This window comes from Nomascus leucogenys, unplaced genomic scaffold, assembly GCF_006542625.1.
Source record: "Nomascus leucogenys isolate Asia unplaced genomic scaffold, Asia_NLE_v1 000410F_44009_qpd_obj, whole genome shotgun sequence".
In the NCBI taxonomy this organism is placed as follows: Eukaryota; Metazoa; Chordata; class Mammalia; order Primates; family Hylobatidae; genus Nomascus; species Nomascus leucogenys.
The window spans coordinates 6,162-19,843 of NW_022097844.1; the positions used below are offsets into that span (position 1 = coordinate 6,162).

Below are 13,682 nucleotides of genomic sequence, written 5' to 3' on the forward strand. Positions count from 1 at the left end.
GGGAGGTCATAATACATATAGATGATGACGATAATAGCTAATGTTTATCTAGCACTTATGGAAGTTGTCTTCACCTCATCATCTGATTTTAATGTCTACAACAAATTGCCACTATTCATATTTCCCCCAAATGTTACAGACGGTGAAAAAAAGTCCTGGAGAGATTAAATTTCTCAATGTCGGCCGGGCGCGGTGGCTCATGCCTGTAATCCCAGCACTTTGGGAGGCCGAGGCGGGCGGATCACGAGATCAGGAGATCGAGACCATTTTGGCTAACATGGTGAAACCCCGTTTCTACTAAAAATACAAAAAAAATTTGCCGGGCGCGGAGGCGGGCGCCTGTAGTCCCAGCTACTCGGGAGGCTGAGGCAGGAGAATGGCGTGAACCCGGGAGGCGGAGCTTGCAGTGAGCCGAGATTGCGCCACTGCACTCCAGCCTGGGCAACAGAGCAAGACTCCGTCTCAAAAAAAAAAAAAAAAAAATTCTCAATGTCATATAGCTAGTAAGTGCAGGAAGAGGGATTCAAACCCAGTATTGTCTGACTCTAGAATCCATCCTCTTTACCACCAGATATACTGCCTCTAAATGGGGAGCCCTACAGAGCTTTTTGGATTGTATGAACTTCCATTATGTGCCAGCCAGTGTGTGAAGCCCTGGGGATATAAGAGCTAATGAGACTGGGTCCCCATCCTCGTGGAGCTTATAGTCTAGTGCAGGGGTGGTCAAACTCTGTAAAGGACCAGATAGCTGGGCGCGGTGGCTCACGCTTGTAATCCCAGCACTTTGGGAGGCCGAGGCGGGCGGATCACGAGGTCAGGAGATCGAGACCACGGTGAAACCCCGTCTCTACTAAAAAACACAAAAAAATTAGCAGGGCGTGGTGGCGGGCGCATGTAGTCCCAGCTACTCGGGAGGCTGAGGCAGGAGAATGGCGTGAACCCGGGAGGCGGAGCTTGCAGTGAGCCAAGATTGCGCCACTGCACTCCAGCCTGGGCGACAGAGCAGGACTCCGTCTCAAAAAAAAAAAAAAAAAGGACCAGATAGTAAATATATGGGGCTTTGCGAACCATATGATCTCTGTTACAACTACTCAATTGTGCCATCAAAGCACAAATATAGCCATAGACAATATGTAAAGAAGTAAGCATGGATGTCTTCCAATAAAGCTTTATTCAAACTGAAGTCTGAATTTCATGAAATTTTTACGTGTCACAAAATTTTATTTTTTACCATTAAAAATGTAAAAACAAGCTGGGTACGGTGGCTCACTCCTGTAATCCTGGCACTTTGGAAGGCCGAGGTGGGAGGATCGCTTTGAGCTCAGGAGTTCGAGACCAGCCTGGGCGACATGGTAAAACCCCATCTCCACAAAAAGTGCAAAAATGAACCGGGCGTGGTGGCAGGCACCTGTGGTCCCAGCTACTCCAGAGGCTGAGGCCTGAGGCTAGCTTGAGCCAAGCCAGGAAGCAGAGGTTGCAGTGAGCCGAGATGGCACCACTGCACTCCAGCCTGGGTGACAGAGCGGGACCCTGTCTCAAAAAACAAAATCAAAACCAAAAACAAAAACCCCAAAACCTCCAAAAAAATAAAAACAGTAACAGCCATTCTTGTTGGTCATCCAAAACATGCTGGTGGACAGTATTTGGCCTGTAAGCTATAGTTTGCCTACTCCTGGTCTAGTGGGATGGGCATAAAACACAGTGACCTATTAGAAAGCAGAACAGTATTTACTTATCAGTGGGAGGGAGAGGAAGTGACCAGTAAGGGCACAGAGGACTCCTGGGATATTGGCCATGTTTTATTTCTTGATCTGGGTGGTGGTTATATGGTTACACCTTGTGATATATTGTCAAGTTGTACACTTATGATTTGTGCACTTTTCTGTATGCTATTCTTGAATTTAAAATCTCATTAAAAACGACAGTGTAGTAAGTCATGATGGGATAAGGTCAGATGCTGTGGAACGAGAAGTCTTTAACTCCTTGGAACTTGGGAGGGGACGGGTCAGAGAAAAGCCTTCTCCAAGTAAGTAATGTTTGACAAGACGGCCCATGGGGAAAACGAAGAGGGGTTAGACTTATTGGGTCAGCTGTGACTACGGATTCTGTCCTTATTTTTAAAAATATTTTGATGATAGACATTTTGCATTAATTTTGACCTTTTAAAACGTTGCAGTATTATATTTATCTTGATTACTGAGTGTTTTGGAGCCCCCTTAAATTCTGAACCCGAGGGGAGTACCTCAACCCTGGGCCCGGCTCGGCTGCACGGGGGTCGGAGACTCTGTCCTCAGTACCATACGTAAACCACTGCCCCGCCCCGCTTTTCTTCACCTATGTAATGGGAAAGGAGGTGAGGTGGGACGAGCTTTCCAGGGTTTAATATTCTCCCTGGCCTGGCAAAGACGGGGATTTGAGGGGTTACATCGGCACAACACCCGGGATCAAAGAAGGAGGTTGCTGGGCTCCGAGCAGGAGCTGCCTTACCCCAGACTTCCGCACTCTGGTTATTTCCCAACGGCGGGAAGGCTCGCTTGCAGCCGGACTCGTGATTGGCTGGGACGAAGTCACGGGGGAGGATTCGCTATCAAATGGCAAGGGCGTATGCGTCATCAGCAAGCGACGAGAGCCTCCCGAGAGGGGCGCGGCTAAGTAAAATAAGCTCCTTTCTAAGTGGCTGTTTCCTTGGGGAGGGACTGAAACAGCGATGGGGATTCGCTCTCTTCCAACTCTAGGCTTCCGGGATTTGGAGGGACGGTGAGGCTTGGGGAGAAATGTATTAAATCGCGTATACCCCGGATGCCCCGAGGGGCGGGGCTTCGACGGTGGGGCGTAGTTAAGGGCGGGTCTCTCCTTTGGGGGCGGGATTCTCTCGGGAGTCGGGGTGGAGCCGCAACGCTCCGCTTTCCCAGAGCGCAGGGGGCGGGGTTTGGGGCGGGGCCTCGCTTGTGGGCGGGCCCGGGCAGGAGCGGGCTTGCACTGCCGGGCAGTAGCCAGGACCAGATCCACTTGCAGGTTGCTGTTCCCAGCCATGGCTTCGCGCTGCTGGCGCTGGTGGGGCTGGTCGGCGTGGCCTCGGACCCGGCTGCCTCCCGCCGGGAGCACCCCGAGTAGGAGCAGGGCGCCTTTGGGGCTGGATGGGAGCGCGGGGAGGCCTGCGAGCGCTGAGCAGGGGTCGGAGCAGAGCTGGGGCAGGGCTGGAGAGGGGTGAGACTGAAGGGGTGTCTTCCTGCTGGCGAGATCGCGGTGGTGTACGGGGGTGGGCGGAGATCTGTGCGTGAGATGTGAGGCTTCTAGGGTTAGAGACGGAGGTCAACAAAGGTGAACAAGGAGAGACTTTGAGATCCACAGGTGTGAGACGGGGTGAATGGAGGGTGATACGGAGGTCTGTGGGGCGAGAGGGAAGTCTGAGTCGAAACAGGGATCTGTAGGAATAAGACGGGTCTATATGGGCAATATAGCGTTTTGTGGAGAGAGAGGGGTTAGAGGAGGGACACTGTGGGGAGACCCACGGGGGCGAGATTGGGATGATACGGAGGGCGTTGGAAGGATGTGGGATTCTAGCCGATTGGATAGGGAATGAAGTGTTGTTGGGCAGGCCATTGGCAGTGGTGTAGTAGGTTCATGGGTGAGATGTGAGGCTCTGGATGAACCCACAGCCTTTGGGGGTTCAGATGAAGAGACCCTGCAAATGCCAAAGCCTTGAGGAACAAGAGAAGGAGGATGCAGGTGAGGGTGAAGCTTGGGAAGTTCCAGCTTCTCTTGGATATTCAGGTTGGTTTGGGACTGGGGAGAGAAGTTAATTTTGACCTTTTCCCTCTCCTCTGCCTGGCCCCAGGCTTCTGCCACCATTTCTCCACAAAGGAGAAGACCCCCCAGATCTGTGTGGTGGGCAGTGGCCCAGCGGGCTTCTACACGGCCCAACACCTGCTAAAGGTAAGCCACTTACTCATAGTCCATCATTCACCTGCTGCTCCAGTCCTAAGGGCAAGCCTCACCCCCTTTGGGTTTTAAGAGCACTCCTGGATGCCTTATGGGGAAGGGACTCCCAGCCCTCTGGCCTGGACACTTCCCACTTGCTTCCTCACCTACACCTGAGGCTCCCCTCCCCTCACGTTCTCAGTGTGACAGGGGTATAAAACACACATTGGTGGTGAGTGGTCAGTGGCAGGTGGTCAGCTTTGCCTCCCTGGCCAAGCACTCCAGGGGCTTATGTAGACCTGCAAAATGACTTTGTTCTCCTTCATCTTCCCTCCTTTCTCCTCTATCTTCACTCTGTCCCAAACATCCTACATCTCGAGGCTACCCACCTCCTCTGCTTTCTGTAACTTTACCTGCCTTGCCATGCCCTCCTCACCCATAGCTCCAGTCCTCCGTGCCATTCTGTTCTTTCAGCCTGCCCTCTGCCCCTCCCCTTTCCCCTGTGAAGGCCAGGATCTCAAGGCTTTCAGTGTCCGCCTCGGCAGGAAGGGCCCCAAGCCAAGGCTACAGGTTATACTTGAGACTCCACATCAGACTTTGGGACAGAGTAGAGAGGGGATACCCAGGTTAACTGAGACATGTGACAGTTGCCTAGCTTTGGAGAGGCTTGGAGTGTCCGTGGAGAGACAAGAGAAAGGATGAATATCTTAATTACACACACACACACACACACACACACACACACACAGAGATGCTTGAAATGGAGGGTGACCAACTGGCCTGGACTGCCCAGGACAAGGGGCTTCAGCGCTAAGCTGGAGGTTCTTGGGAAACTGGGATGAGTTGATCACTCTGCTGAAAAGTGACCTGTGCATGCTTCCCAGGCGACACAGGTGAAAGAGCTAATTACAATAATGTGGGCAGCGTGAGCCGAGGCAGGTGGGGTCAGTCGGAAACTGTTTCCTGGGCCGGAAGCCCAGGTGGCTCATGCCTGTAATCCCAGCACTTTGGGAGGCCGAGGAGGGTGGATCACTTGAAGTCAGGAGTTTGAGACCAGCCTGGCCAACATGGTGAAACCCCATTTCTACTAAAAATACAAAAATTAGCCACGTGTGGTGGCACAGGTCTGTAGTCCCAGGTACTTGGGAGGCTGAGTCGGGAGGATCGCTTGAACCCAGGAGTTGGAGGTAGCACTGAGCCAAGATCGAACCACTGTACTGTAGCCTGGGTGACAGAGCGAGACCCTGTCTCCAAAAAAAAAAAAAAAAAAGAGAGAAAAGAGAGAGAGTGAATTTGAGCTGCATTGAAGCAGACCAAGGGCTTTGGTGAGGGCCTCCCACATGTGGGGAGTCATCCTGGAATGCAAGGCCTTGGGCACGCTGCCATGTGGGAGGGAGGACAGCCTGGGCTCTGGGATGGAGATCAGGGAGCACATGGGGGCTGGAGAGGCCCCGAAGGACTTTGTATAAGGGACAGTTTTTTTAGCTGAGCCTGAAATTTTGGAAGGGGGGAGAGTAAGCCTTCCAGGAAGTGGTTTTTTTTGTTTGTTTGTTTTTTGTTTTTTTTTTGGAGATGGAGTCTGGCTCTGTCGCCCAGGCTGGGTGCAGTGGCACAATCTCAGCTCACTTCAACCTCCACCTCCCAAGTTCAAGCAATTCTCCTGCCTCAGCCTCCTGAGTAACTGGGATTACAGGCACGCTCCACCACATCCAGCTAATTTTTGTATTTTTAGTTGAGACAGGGTTTCACCATGTTGATCAGGCTGATTTTGAACTCCTGGCCTCAAGTGATCTGCCCACCTCGGCCTCCCAAAGTGCTGGGATTACAGGCGTGAGCCCCGCGCCTGGCCCAGGCAGTGTTCTTAGCATGACTGTATTCAGCTGGCAGACACGTGCACATGCTTTCCTTGTGGACTGGGATGGGGAGGGGCTCAGGCCAGGTACAATCCTTGTTCTGATCCTTGGGCTGATCTTTGCCCACAGGGAGCTCCAAGCTACTGGCTGTGCTCCTAAGACAGGACCACATGCAGCACGTTTGGGACAGTGGCCCTTAGCTTGAGTCAGGCACTGAGCACAGCATCTCGTAGCATCCTCATGACAACCTGCAAAGCAGGTGTCGTGCCTCTTGCTTCACAGGTAAGGATGCTGGGGCTGAGTGAGGTTGTCCAAGCTTCCACCGTGGAGCAGGGACGGCACTGGGATCTGAGCAAAGGCAGCTCCATGCCAGGCCATCCATGTTAATCTATTCAGTAATCATTTACTGGACGTAACATGTTCTGGGTGCAGGCTTTACTGGGAACATGGGCGTGAACAGGACAGACGTGGTCCCTGTGCTCGAGGACCTGACATTCGAATGTGGGGGGCACAGGCGGATAATTTACAAGGTATTTTAGGGCTCTGACAGCTATAAGCACAGAGACTGGGGTGCGGGGAGGGGGTCCATGCCCAGTCTGGAGGAAGAGATGTCCCAATTGCAGTCTGAAGGACAGATGTCAGGTTGGGGGACAATAGCAGGAGTGTCCCAGGCACAGAGAACTGCGTGAACAAAGAGGAAGAGAATGGCTGTCTGGGGAAAGGGCAAGTTCTGGAAGGTGCGTGTGTGCAGTAAGGCGTGAGGAGGTGAGAGCCGAGGCTGAGAGGTAGGTAGGACCCAGATCCTGGGGGGCTTGGAAGCCACTGACCAGGCTCTGGAGGCAGGTTTCTCTGGGAGGTGTCCACAGCTGCCTCCTCTTCCCCCATCAGAGTCTCCTGGGGCATCTTATCAAAATACACATTCCTGGGCCTAACTCAGACCTAATCAAACTCTGTGGCTGGGCCCAAGAGTCAGCAATGTTAAACACCCCGAAGGATTCTTGTGCCCACTGCTGTAGATGGTTGGCTTCACTGGAGAGTTTTCGGGGTGCTGTTTTCCTTCAGGATGCCCCCTCTGCCTGCAGGGTAGATCCAGGCAGGGCTGGTGGCCAGAGAGCAGTGGGGAGCTGCTGGGGTGGTAGTGAGGAAGAGGACTGGGAGGATGGGGATTGATGGGATCAGGTGGGGTGTCAGGGAGGAGCCCCAGGTTCTAGCTTGGGCTCTGAGTGGATGGGGTCGAGGGAACAGGAGCAGAAGCGGGGAGCGATTTGGGGCAATGGGACTTGGCTTGAAACTGGATGGATTTGAGATGTCTGGGGTGGGACATCCAGGGGTCTCAGGTTTGGAGCTTGGGGAGATGTCTGGGCAGGAGAGAGAGAGTAGAAAGTCATCAGCAAGTTCAGGGGAATTTGGGGTTGCAGGAGGGAATGGGTTAAATCACTAGGGAGGAGGGAGGGGGACCACATCGGAAGAACCTCAGAGAATGTCCTTGTTAGCGGGGAGCAGCTAGAGGGACAGGAGGGAGGGAGGGAGGGAAGGAGGAAACCTGGAAGATGAGGTCAGCCACGAGAGATAAGGGGTAAGAGCATCTGGCAGACTTAGTATTCCGGAGGTGGCCCTGGAGAGGACATCGTGACCCAGAGTGAAGGATCCGTCGCAGGAAAGAATGGAAGATAAGGATAGAGAGGTTGGTTGGGTGAGGTGTTGACCTCCAGGCCGAGCAGTTTGAACTTTATGCTGTGGCATTGGGCCCCAGCGAAGATTTTTGAGCAAGGCAGTGACACACCACAACAGGATAGTAATGAAAGCTCCCTCCTTGATTGAACACTCAGAGTAGGTTGCACCCTGGGCTGCCTGATTACTCATCTAACCTTGAGCAGGACGCCACAGGGCTCTTCTTTTGGACAGAGAAGACACTTTCCCCAGGGCACAGCCAGCTAGTGCTGGAGCTGGGACTGGCATCCAAGGCTACCTGTTTGACTCCAAGCCCGAAGCGCATTGTGGGTACAACATCGTGGGGCTTGAGGGAGGTGGTTTGGGGAGCCCCCTGTGGCTGGCCTGGGATGGAGAGAGGCAGGAGGTGGGGCAGGGTGGACTTGGGTGCAGGCAGGGGAGTGGAGGGGAAGGGGGAGGATTTGGGCAAAGGTGAGGAAGTGGGTGGGAGCCTTTGTTGGGGGTAGGGAGACTGATGGGCAGGGGCTTCCTTGCCTTGAGTCCCAGTGAAGCTGGAGGTGTCCTAGTGGGGACCTAGGATAGGATGGGGGGCTGGGCTTGTCAGCCGTGGGACCCCTAACTGCTTTACTGCTAACCGGCCTGTGGCCCAGAGTCTCACCACCCTGACCTCCCGGTGCTTCCCAGCAGCCATGAGAGGGAGCTGTCATCCGTCCTAGTGTGCAGAGGGGGAGACTGAGACCTGGGGAGCCCCTGGGACTTGCTGGGATCATGTGGCTGGTGGGTGGCAGAGCCAGACCAGACTTGCCTGCTGGACCCCCGACCCTGTGCCTTCCACACGGCCTCTCAAGTCAAGGTGCCCTGGGAAAGCGGTCAACGCAGAACCACTGCCCGAGACTGTCTTTCTAAGACTGGCAGCAGGCCCATTTCCACCTCTCTTCCCCGTGAATTCCCAGCTGTGCCCCCTCCCTGTCCTGCTGCTCCCCTTTCCCCAGAGCACGGTCCTGGGCACTAGAGCTAAGGCACCTGTGAATTCAGAGGGTGGCCCTCACGTCCTCAGACTGGCTGGGACCTGAGGGTCCCAAGTGTCGAAGGGTTGGAGGCCAGGGCTGTGGGTTGCGCTTGACCTGAGAAGATAAAGAAGCCACCCTGATATAATTCCAGTAGGGGGAAGCCATGGCCTCCTCAGCTGGCCACATTTCTCCCCATCTCTGAGGGCCGGTCGTCTTTTTTTTTTTTTTTTTTTTTTTTTTTTTGAGACAGAGTCTTGCTCTGTCACCCAGGCTGGAGTGCAATGGCCCATCTTGGCTCACTGCAACCTCTGCCTCCTGGGTTCAAGCGATTCTCCTGCCTCAGCCTCCCAAGTAGCTGGGATTACAGGTGCCCACCACTACGCCCAGCTAATTTTTGTATTTTTAGTAGAGACAGAGTTTCACCATATTGGTCAGGCTGGTCTCGAACTCCTGACCTCAGGTGATCCACCTGCCTCAGCCTCCCAAGGTGCTGGGCTGACAGGCGTGAGCCGCCCGAGGAGTGAGTGCTCTTTTTCCTTGCAGAGGGTGGAAGCCTTGTGTTCTCAGCCCAAGGTCCTGAACTCTCCTGCTCTGTCTGGGGAAGGGGAGGACCTAGGGGCGTCCCAGCCTCTCTCGGCCCCACCAGCTGCCACCCTGTTCCCCAGCAGCACCCCCAGGCCCACGTGGACATCTACGAGAAACAGCCCGTGCCCTTTGGCCTGGTGCGCTTTGGCGTGGCGCCTGATCACCCCGAGGTGAAGGTGGGTGTCTCTGGGCCTGGAGGCTGGGGTTTGGAGACTTTGGTCAAGATGAGGAGGGCAGGGAGACTCCCTGGCTGGATGACAGGACTTCATGCCGTCTGTGCCGATGCCACCCAGCTTCCATCCTGGGGACAGAGTGGTGAGGGTGGTGCAGACATGGTCCCTGGAGCTGCCTCACCCTCTAACCCCTCCCATTCCCGGGGGACCTGACAGAATGTCATCAACACATTTACCCAGACGGCCCACTCTGGCCGCTGTGCCTTCTGGGGCAACGTGGAGGTGGGCAGGGACGTGACGGTGCCGGAGCTGCGGGAGGCCTACCATGCTGTGGTGCTGGTGAGTGCAGCCAGGCCCTGGGTCGGGGAGGCAGGGGCTGCAGAAGGGGACCGGTGGCTCGGGGTGGAAGGCAGCAGGGGTGAGGCCAGGATGCAAGCTGCTGAGAAGCTGGAAGGAGGCCGCTGGGAGCCTGGGGGGCTGCCCGGCCTATCAGTGCTGGTGCTGAAGGCTGTGGGTCTTGGGCCTGCCATCTTTTATCAGAGCTACGGGGCAGAGGACCATCGGGCCCTGGAAATTCCTGGTGAGGAGCTGCCAGGTGTGTGCTCCGCCCGGGCCTTTGTGGGCTGGTACAACGGGCTTCCTGAGAACCAGGAGGTGAGTTTGGGGAGCACGCCCGCTGCCTCTTCCTCCCTGTCCCTCAGCCCTCGGATGCCAGACCTGGGAGAAGAGGAGCTGCCATCCAGTGGCGAGATGTGACATTGTGCTGACTGAGGTGAGAGGCCAGCTGTGGAGGGCCTCGGGGGACAGCTGGGTCCAGGTGGGGGAGGAGGGACCAGAGGTGTGGACTTTCCTGGTGTGGGGACAGGCATGAGGCACCTGCAGACTGAGATGAGCTGAGTGGAGCAAGGCTGGGGGACCCTATCAAGACTTTTCCCCTCCAGCTGGAGCCAGACCTGAGCTGTGACACAGCCGTGATTCTGGGGCAGGGGAACGTGGCTCTGGACGTGGCCCGCATCCTACTGACCCCACCTGAGCACCTGGAGGTGAGTGGTAGGTCGGGGCCGGGGGGCGTGGAGGTGGGGTCACCCTGAGGAGAGAGTGCCCTTGTCTGCAGGGTTCAGGCCGCACCTCTCCAAGCTGGGCTCAGTGCCTCTGTTTCCCCGTGGTGCCCAGGCAGAGGCCCTCTGAAGGGCAGTGCCATGAGCTTCCTCTTCTACCATTTGCCCTTCACTTTCTGCACTCCAGCTAAGTGGCGTGTTTCTCTTACTCTTCAGTAAGCCACAGGACCCTTGCTCACACCATCCCCTGCTTGGATCATCCCCACTCATCTCCCACCAGTTAACAGCTAAAGTTCATCTTTGAGATCTTGGCTCGGTTGTCCCTTCCTCCAAGACTTCCCTGAATTGGTCCACTCCCCCATCGTGCCTCCTCCCATAGAGCCGTCTGCTTCTGCTTCACCGCATATCATCGCCACGGCAATTTTACACACATTGATGAGTATTTGATGAGTATTTCTCTCCCCAGCAGATCACAAGCTCTGAGAGGGCCTGCTCCTTGTCTCTTTTCCTCACCATTGACCACCCCTGCCCCTCCAAGCTCTTTGCATGGGGGTGAGCACATGGTAGAGGCCCACTAAATACTTGTTGAATGAAAGTGTGGGCCTGGCGTGCTATTAGTTGGAGCCATTTGCAGAGTTGGCAGCAATGCTCCATCTGGCCACCAGGGGGAAGCAGTGGTGCAATTTTGGGCCGCCAGCTTTCTCCTGGCTCACGGTGGGGACATGACCAAATGGAGAGTCCCCTTTCCTGGGTCAGCGTCTGATGACTCCAAGGCCCTCCATTTGTGCCAGAGAACGGACATCACGAAGGCAGCCCTGGGTGTACTGAGGCAGAGTCGAGTGAAGACAGTGTGGCTAGTGGGCCGGCGTGGACCCCTGCAAGTGGCCTTCACCATTAAGGTGCTGGGGCCAGAGTGGGAGGAGCCAGGGTTCCAAGTGGAGAGGGCCTCTCCTTAAGGGGTGGGGGTGGGGCAGAGCCCCTGGGAGTAGCTGCTGCCTGGAATGGAAGAAGGGGAGCAGTCAGGGCCCCGGGGGCTCTGTGCCTTTGGGGAGGAGGGGGGTGGTGGTCTCTCCTGACTGGGCTGGACCCTGGGGTGGGCTCAAGTGGACTGTGGTCCGGGCCTGACCTCCTCTCCCATTCCCTGCTCCCACCTTCAAGGAGCTTCGGGAGATGATTCAGTTACCGGGAGCCCGGCCCATTTTGGATCCCGCGGATTTCTTGGGTCTCCAGGACAAGATCAAAGGTGAGGGGCCCTGGCCTGGCCCCCCAACTACTAGGGAGAGGGTGGCCTAGGTCAGAGAGGGATTGGGGAAGGGTGTGCAGGGAGAGGGCCAGGGCCCAGGGACAGCCTGGAGACATTCTATGTTGCTGACAGAGGTCCCCCGCCCAAGGAAGCGGCTGACGGAACTGCTGCTTCGAACGGCCACAGAGAAGCCAGGGCCGGAGGAGGCTGCCCGCCAGGCATCGGCCTCCCGTGCCTGGGGCCTCCGCTTTTTCTGAAGCCCCCAGCAGGTGCTGCCCTCACCAGATGGGCGGCGGGCAGCAGGTGTCCGCCTAGCAGTCACTAGACTGGAGGTGAGTCTCATGTTTCCCAAAGACACCCCCTTCCCAGGCCTCTGCCACCCCGCCTGCTGTTGCCCACACTCTCCCCAACAGGGTGTCCATGAGGCCACCCGTGCAGTGCCCACGGGAGACATGGAAGACCTCCCTTGTGGGCTGGTGCTCAGCAGCATTGGGTATAAGAGCCGCCCTGTCGACCCGAGCGTGCCCTTTGACTCCAAGCTTGGGGTCATCCCCAATGTGGAGGGCCGGGTTCTGGATGTGCCAGGTGAGACGGTGTGAGGAGGCTGGGTGCTGAATTATGGTGAGAGGCCGAGAAGCTGGTATCTCCTGGGGCCACTCATTCATTCATCTAGCAACATGCACTGAGAAGCTCCTGCAGGGCAGGCCCTCTCTAGGACCCACTGCCACCCTCCTCTTGGCCCTGAGAGAAGTTCCAGTCTGGCTAGGACATATGGGACATATGTTGGGTCATTAAGTCATTCAACAAACATTTACTGAGGTCTTTTCTGGGTTAGGCCCTGTGCTTAGTGCTGGGATTGGAGATTAATAAGGCAGCCTGTGTCCTCAGGGAGCTTCCAGTTTTGCTAAGTGCCCACATACCTGTCTAGTGATTAATTCACTTGGTAAACATTTACCAAGGGCCTACTGAAACTGCAGGGGAGCAAGCCTCAGCTCCTAAGCTTAGGGATCCCCTCGTCTACAGGGAAACTGAGGTGTAAGGGGGTCAGCCTGGTAGAAACAGGGAGAGAAGAATCCTGGGCAGTGGACCAGTGGCCACAGCAGGCTCAGCCGACTATCTGCTGAGAGGCGTGGGGTGTCTGTGTGCGTGCACGTGGGTGTAGATTGTGGGCACAGGATGGCCAGGGTGGTATCCAGCCACCTCCTTCCCTTCCCCTTTTGTTACCCTCTCAGGCCTCTACTGCAGTGGCTGGGTGAAGAGAGGACCTACAGGTGTCATAGCCACAACCATGACTGACAGCTTCCTCACCGGCCAGATGCTGCTGCAGGACCTGAAGGCTGGGCTGCTGCCCTCTGGCCCCAGGCCTGGCTACGCAGCCATCCAGGCCCTGCTCAGCAGCCGAGGTCTGGGCCCTGATGCTGAGGTCCTGGGAGGTGGGGTGGGTGGTCCTTCTCTGGGGCCTCACTCTTTGGGAGGGGGCTGTTCTGGGAGGGGTGAAGGAGGAGGTGTTGACAATCTCCCCTCTGCTTCAGGGGTCCGGCCAGTCTCTTTCTCAGACTGGGAGAAGCTGGATGCCGAGGAGGTGGCCCGGGGCCAGGGCACAGGGAAGCCCAGGGAGAAGCTGGTGGATCCTCAGGAGATGCTGCGCCTGCTGGGGCACTGAGCCCAGCCCCCGCCCCCGCCCCCAGCAGGGAAGGAGTGAGTGTTGGGAGGGGAAGGGCTGGGTCCGTCTGAGTGGGACTGTGCACCTCTGCTGATCCCGGCCGGCCCTGGCTTGGAGGCTTGGCTGCTCTTCCAGCGTCTCTCCTCCCTCCTGGGGAAGGTCGCCCTTGTGCGCAAGGTTTTAGCTTTCAGCAACTGAGGTAACCTTAGGGACAGGTGGAGGTGTGGGCCGATCTAACCCCTTACCCACCTCTCTACTGCTGGACTGTGGAGGGTCACCAGGTTGGGAACATGCTGGAAATAAAACAGCTGCAACCAAGGGCCATGGTTGATGGGGGACTTTTTTTGGAAGGGTTGGGGTCGGGGGTCACCTTCTGGCCGTAGCTCCCCTACCGTCACCAGGTGGCGCTGCAGAGACGGCTCCCTGCTCAGGGGCCTCCTGGGGGCTTGATGGGGCTCGTCAGCCAGCCCTGGCTTAGGCACCCTTCCTTTCTCCGCTCGGCCCT

The 13,682-nt window shown here is 56.4% G+C and overlaps 1 protein-coding gene across 1 annotated transcript; it reads left to right on the top strand.

Moving 5' to 3' along the window:
* The first annotated feature begins 2,964 nt into the window (after nt 1-2,964).
* On the top strand, nt 2,965-13,337 carry LOC115830454 (NADPH:adrenodoxin oxidoreductase, mitochondrial-like). The gene is given in 14 exon segments (XM_030809131.1): nt 2,965-3,110; nt 3,660-3,674; nt 3,677-3,774; nt 3,865-3,936; nt 9,124-9,216; nt 9,430-9,552; nt 9,754-9,867; nt 10,155-10,256; nt 11,063-11,170; nt 11,430-11,514; nt 11,647-11,846; nt 11,928-12,099; nt 12,747-12,917; nt 13,047-13,337. Coding segments are annotated over 14 exon segments (1,563 nt in total). The 5' UTR covers nt 2,965-3,031; the 3' UTR covers nt 13,178-13,337.
* The last annotated feature ends 345 nt before the right edge of the window (nt 13,338-13,682 follow it).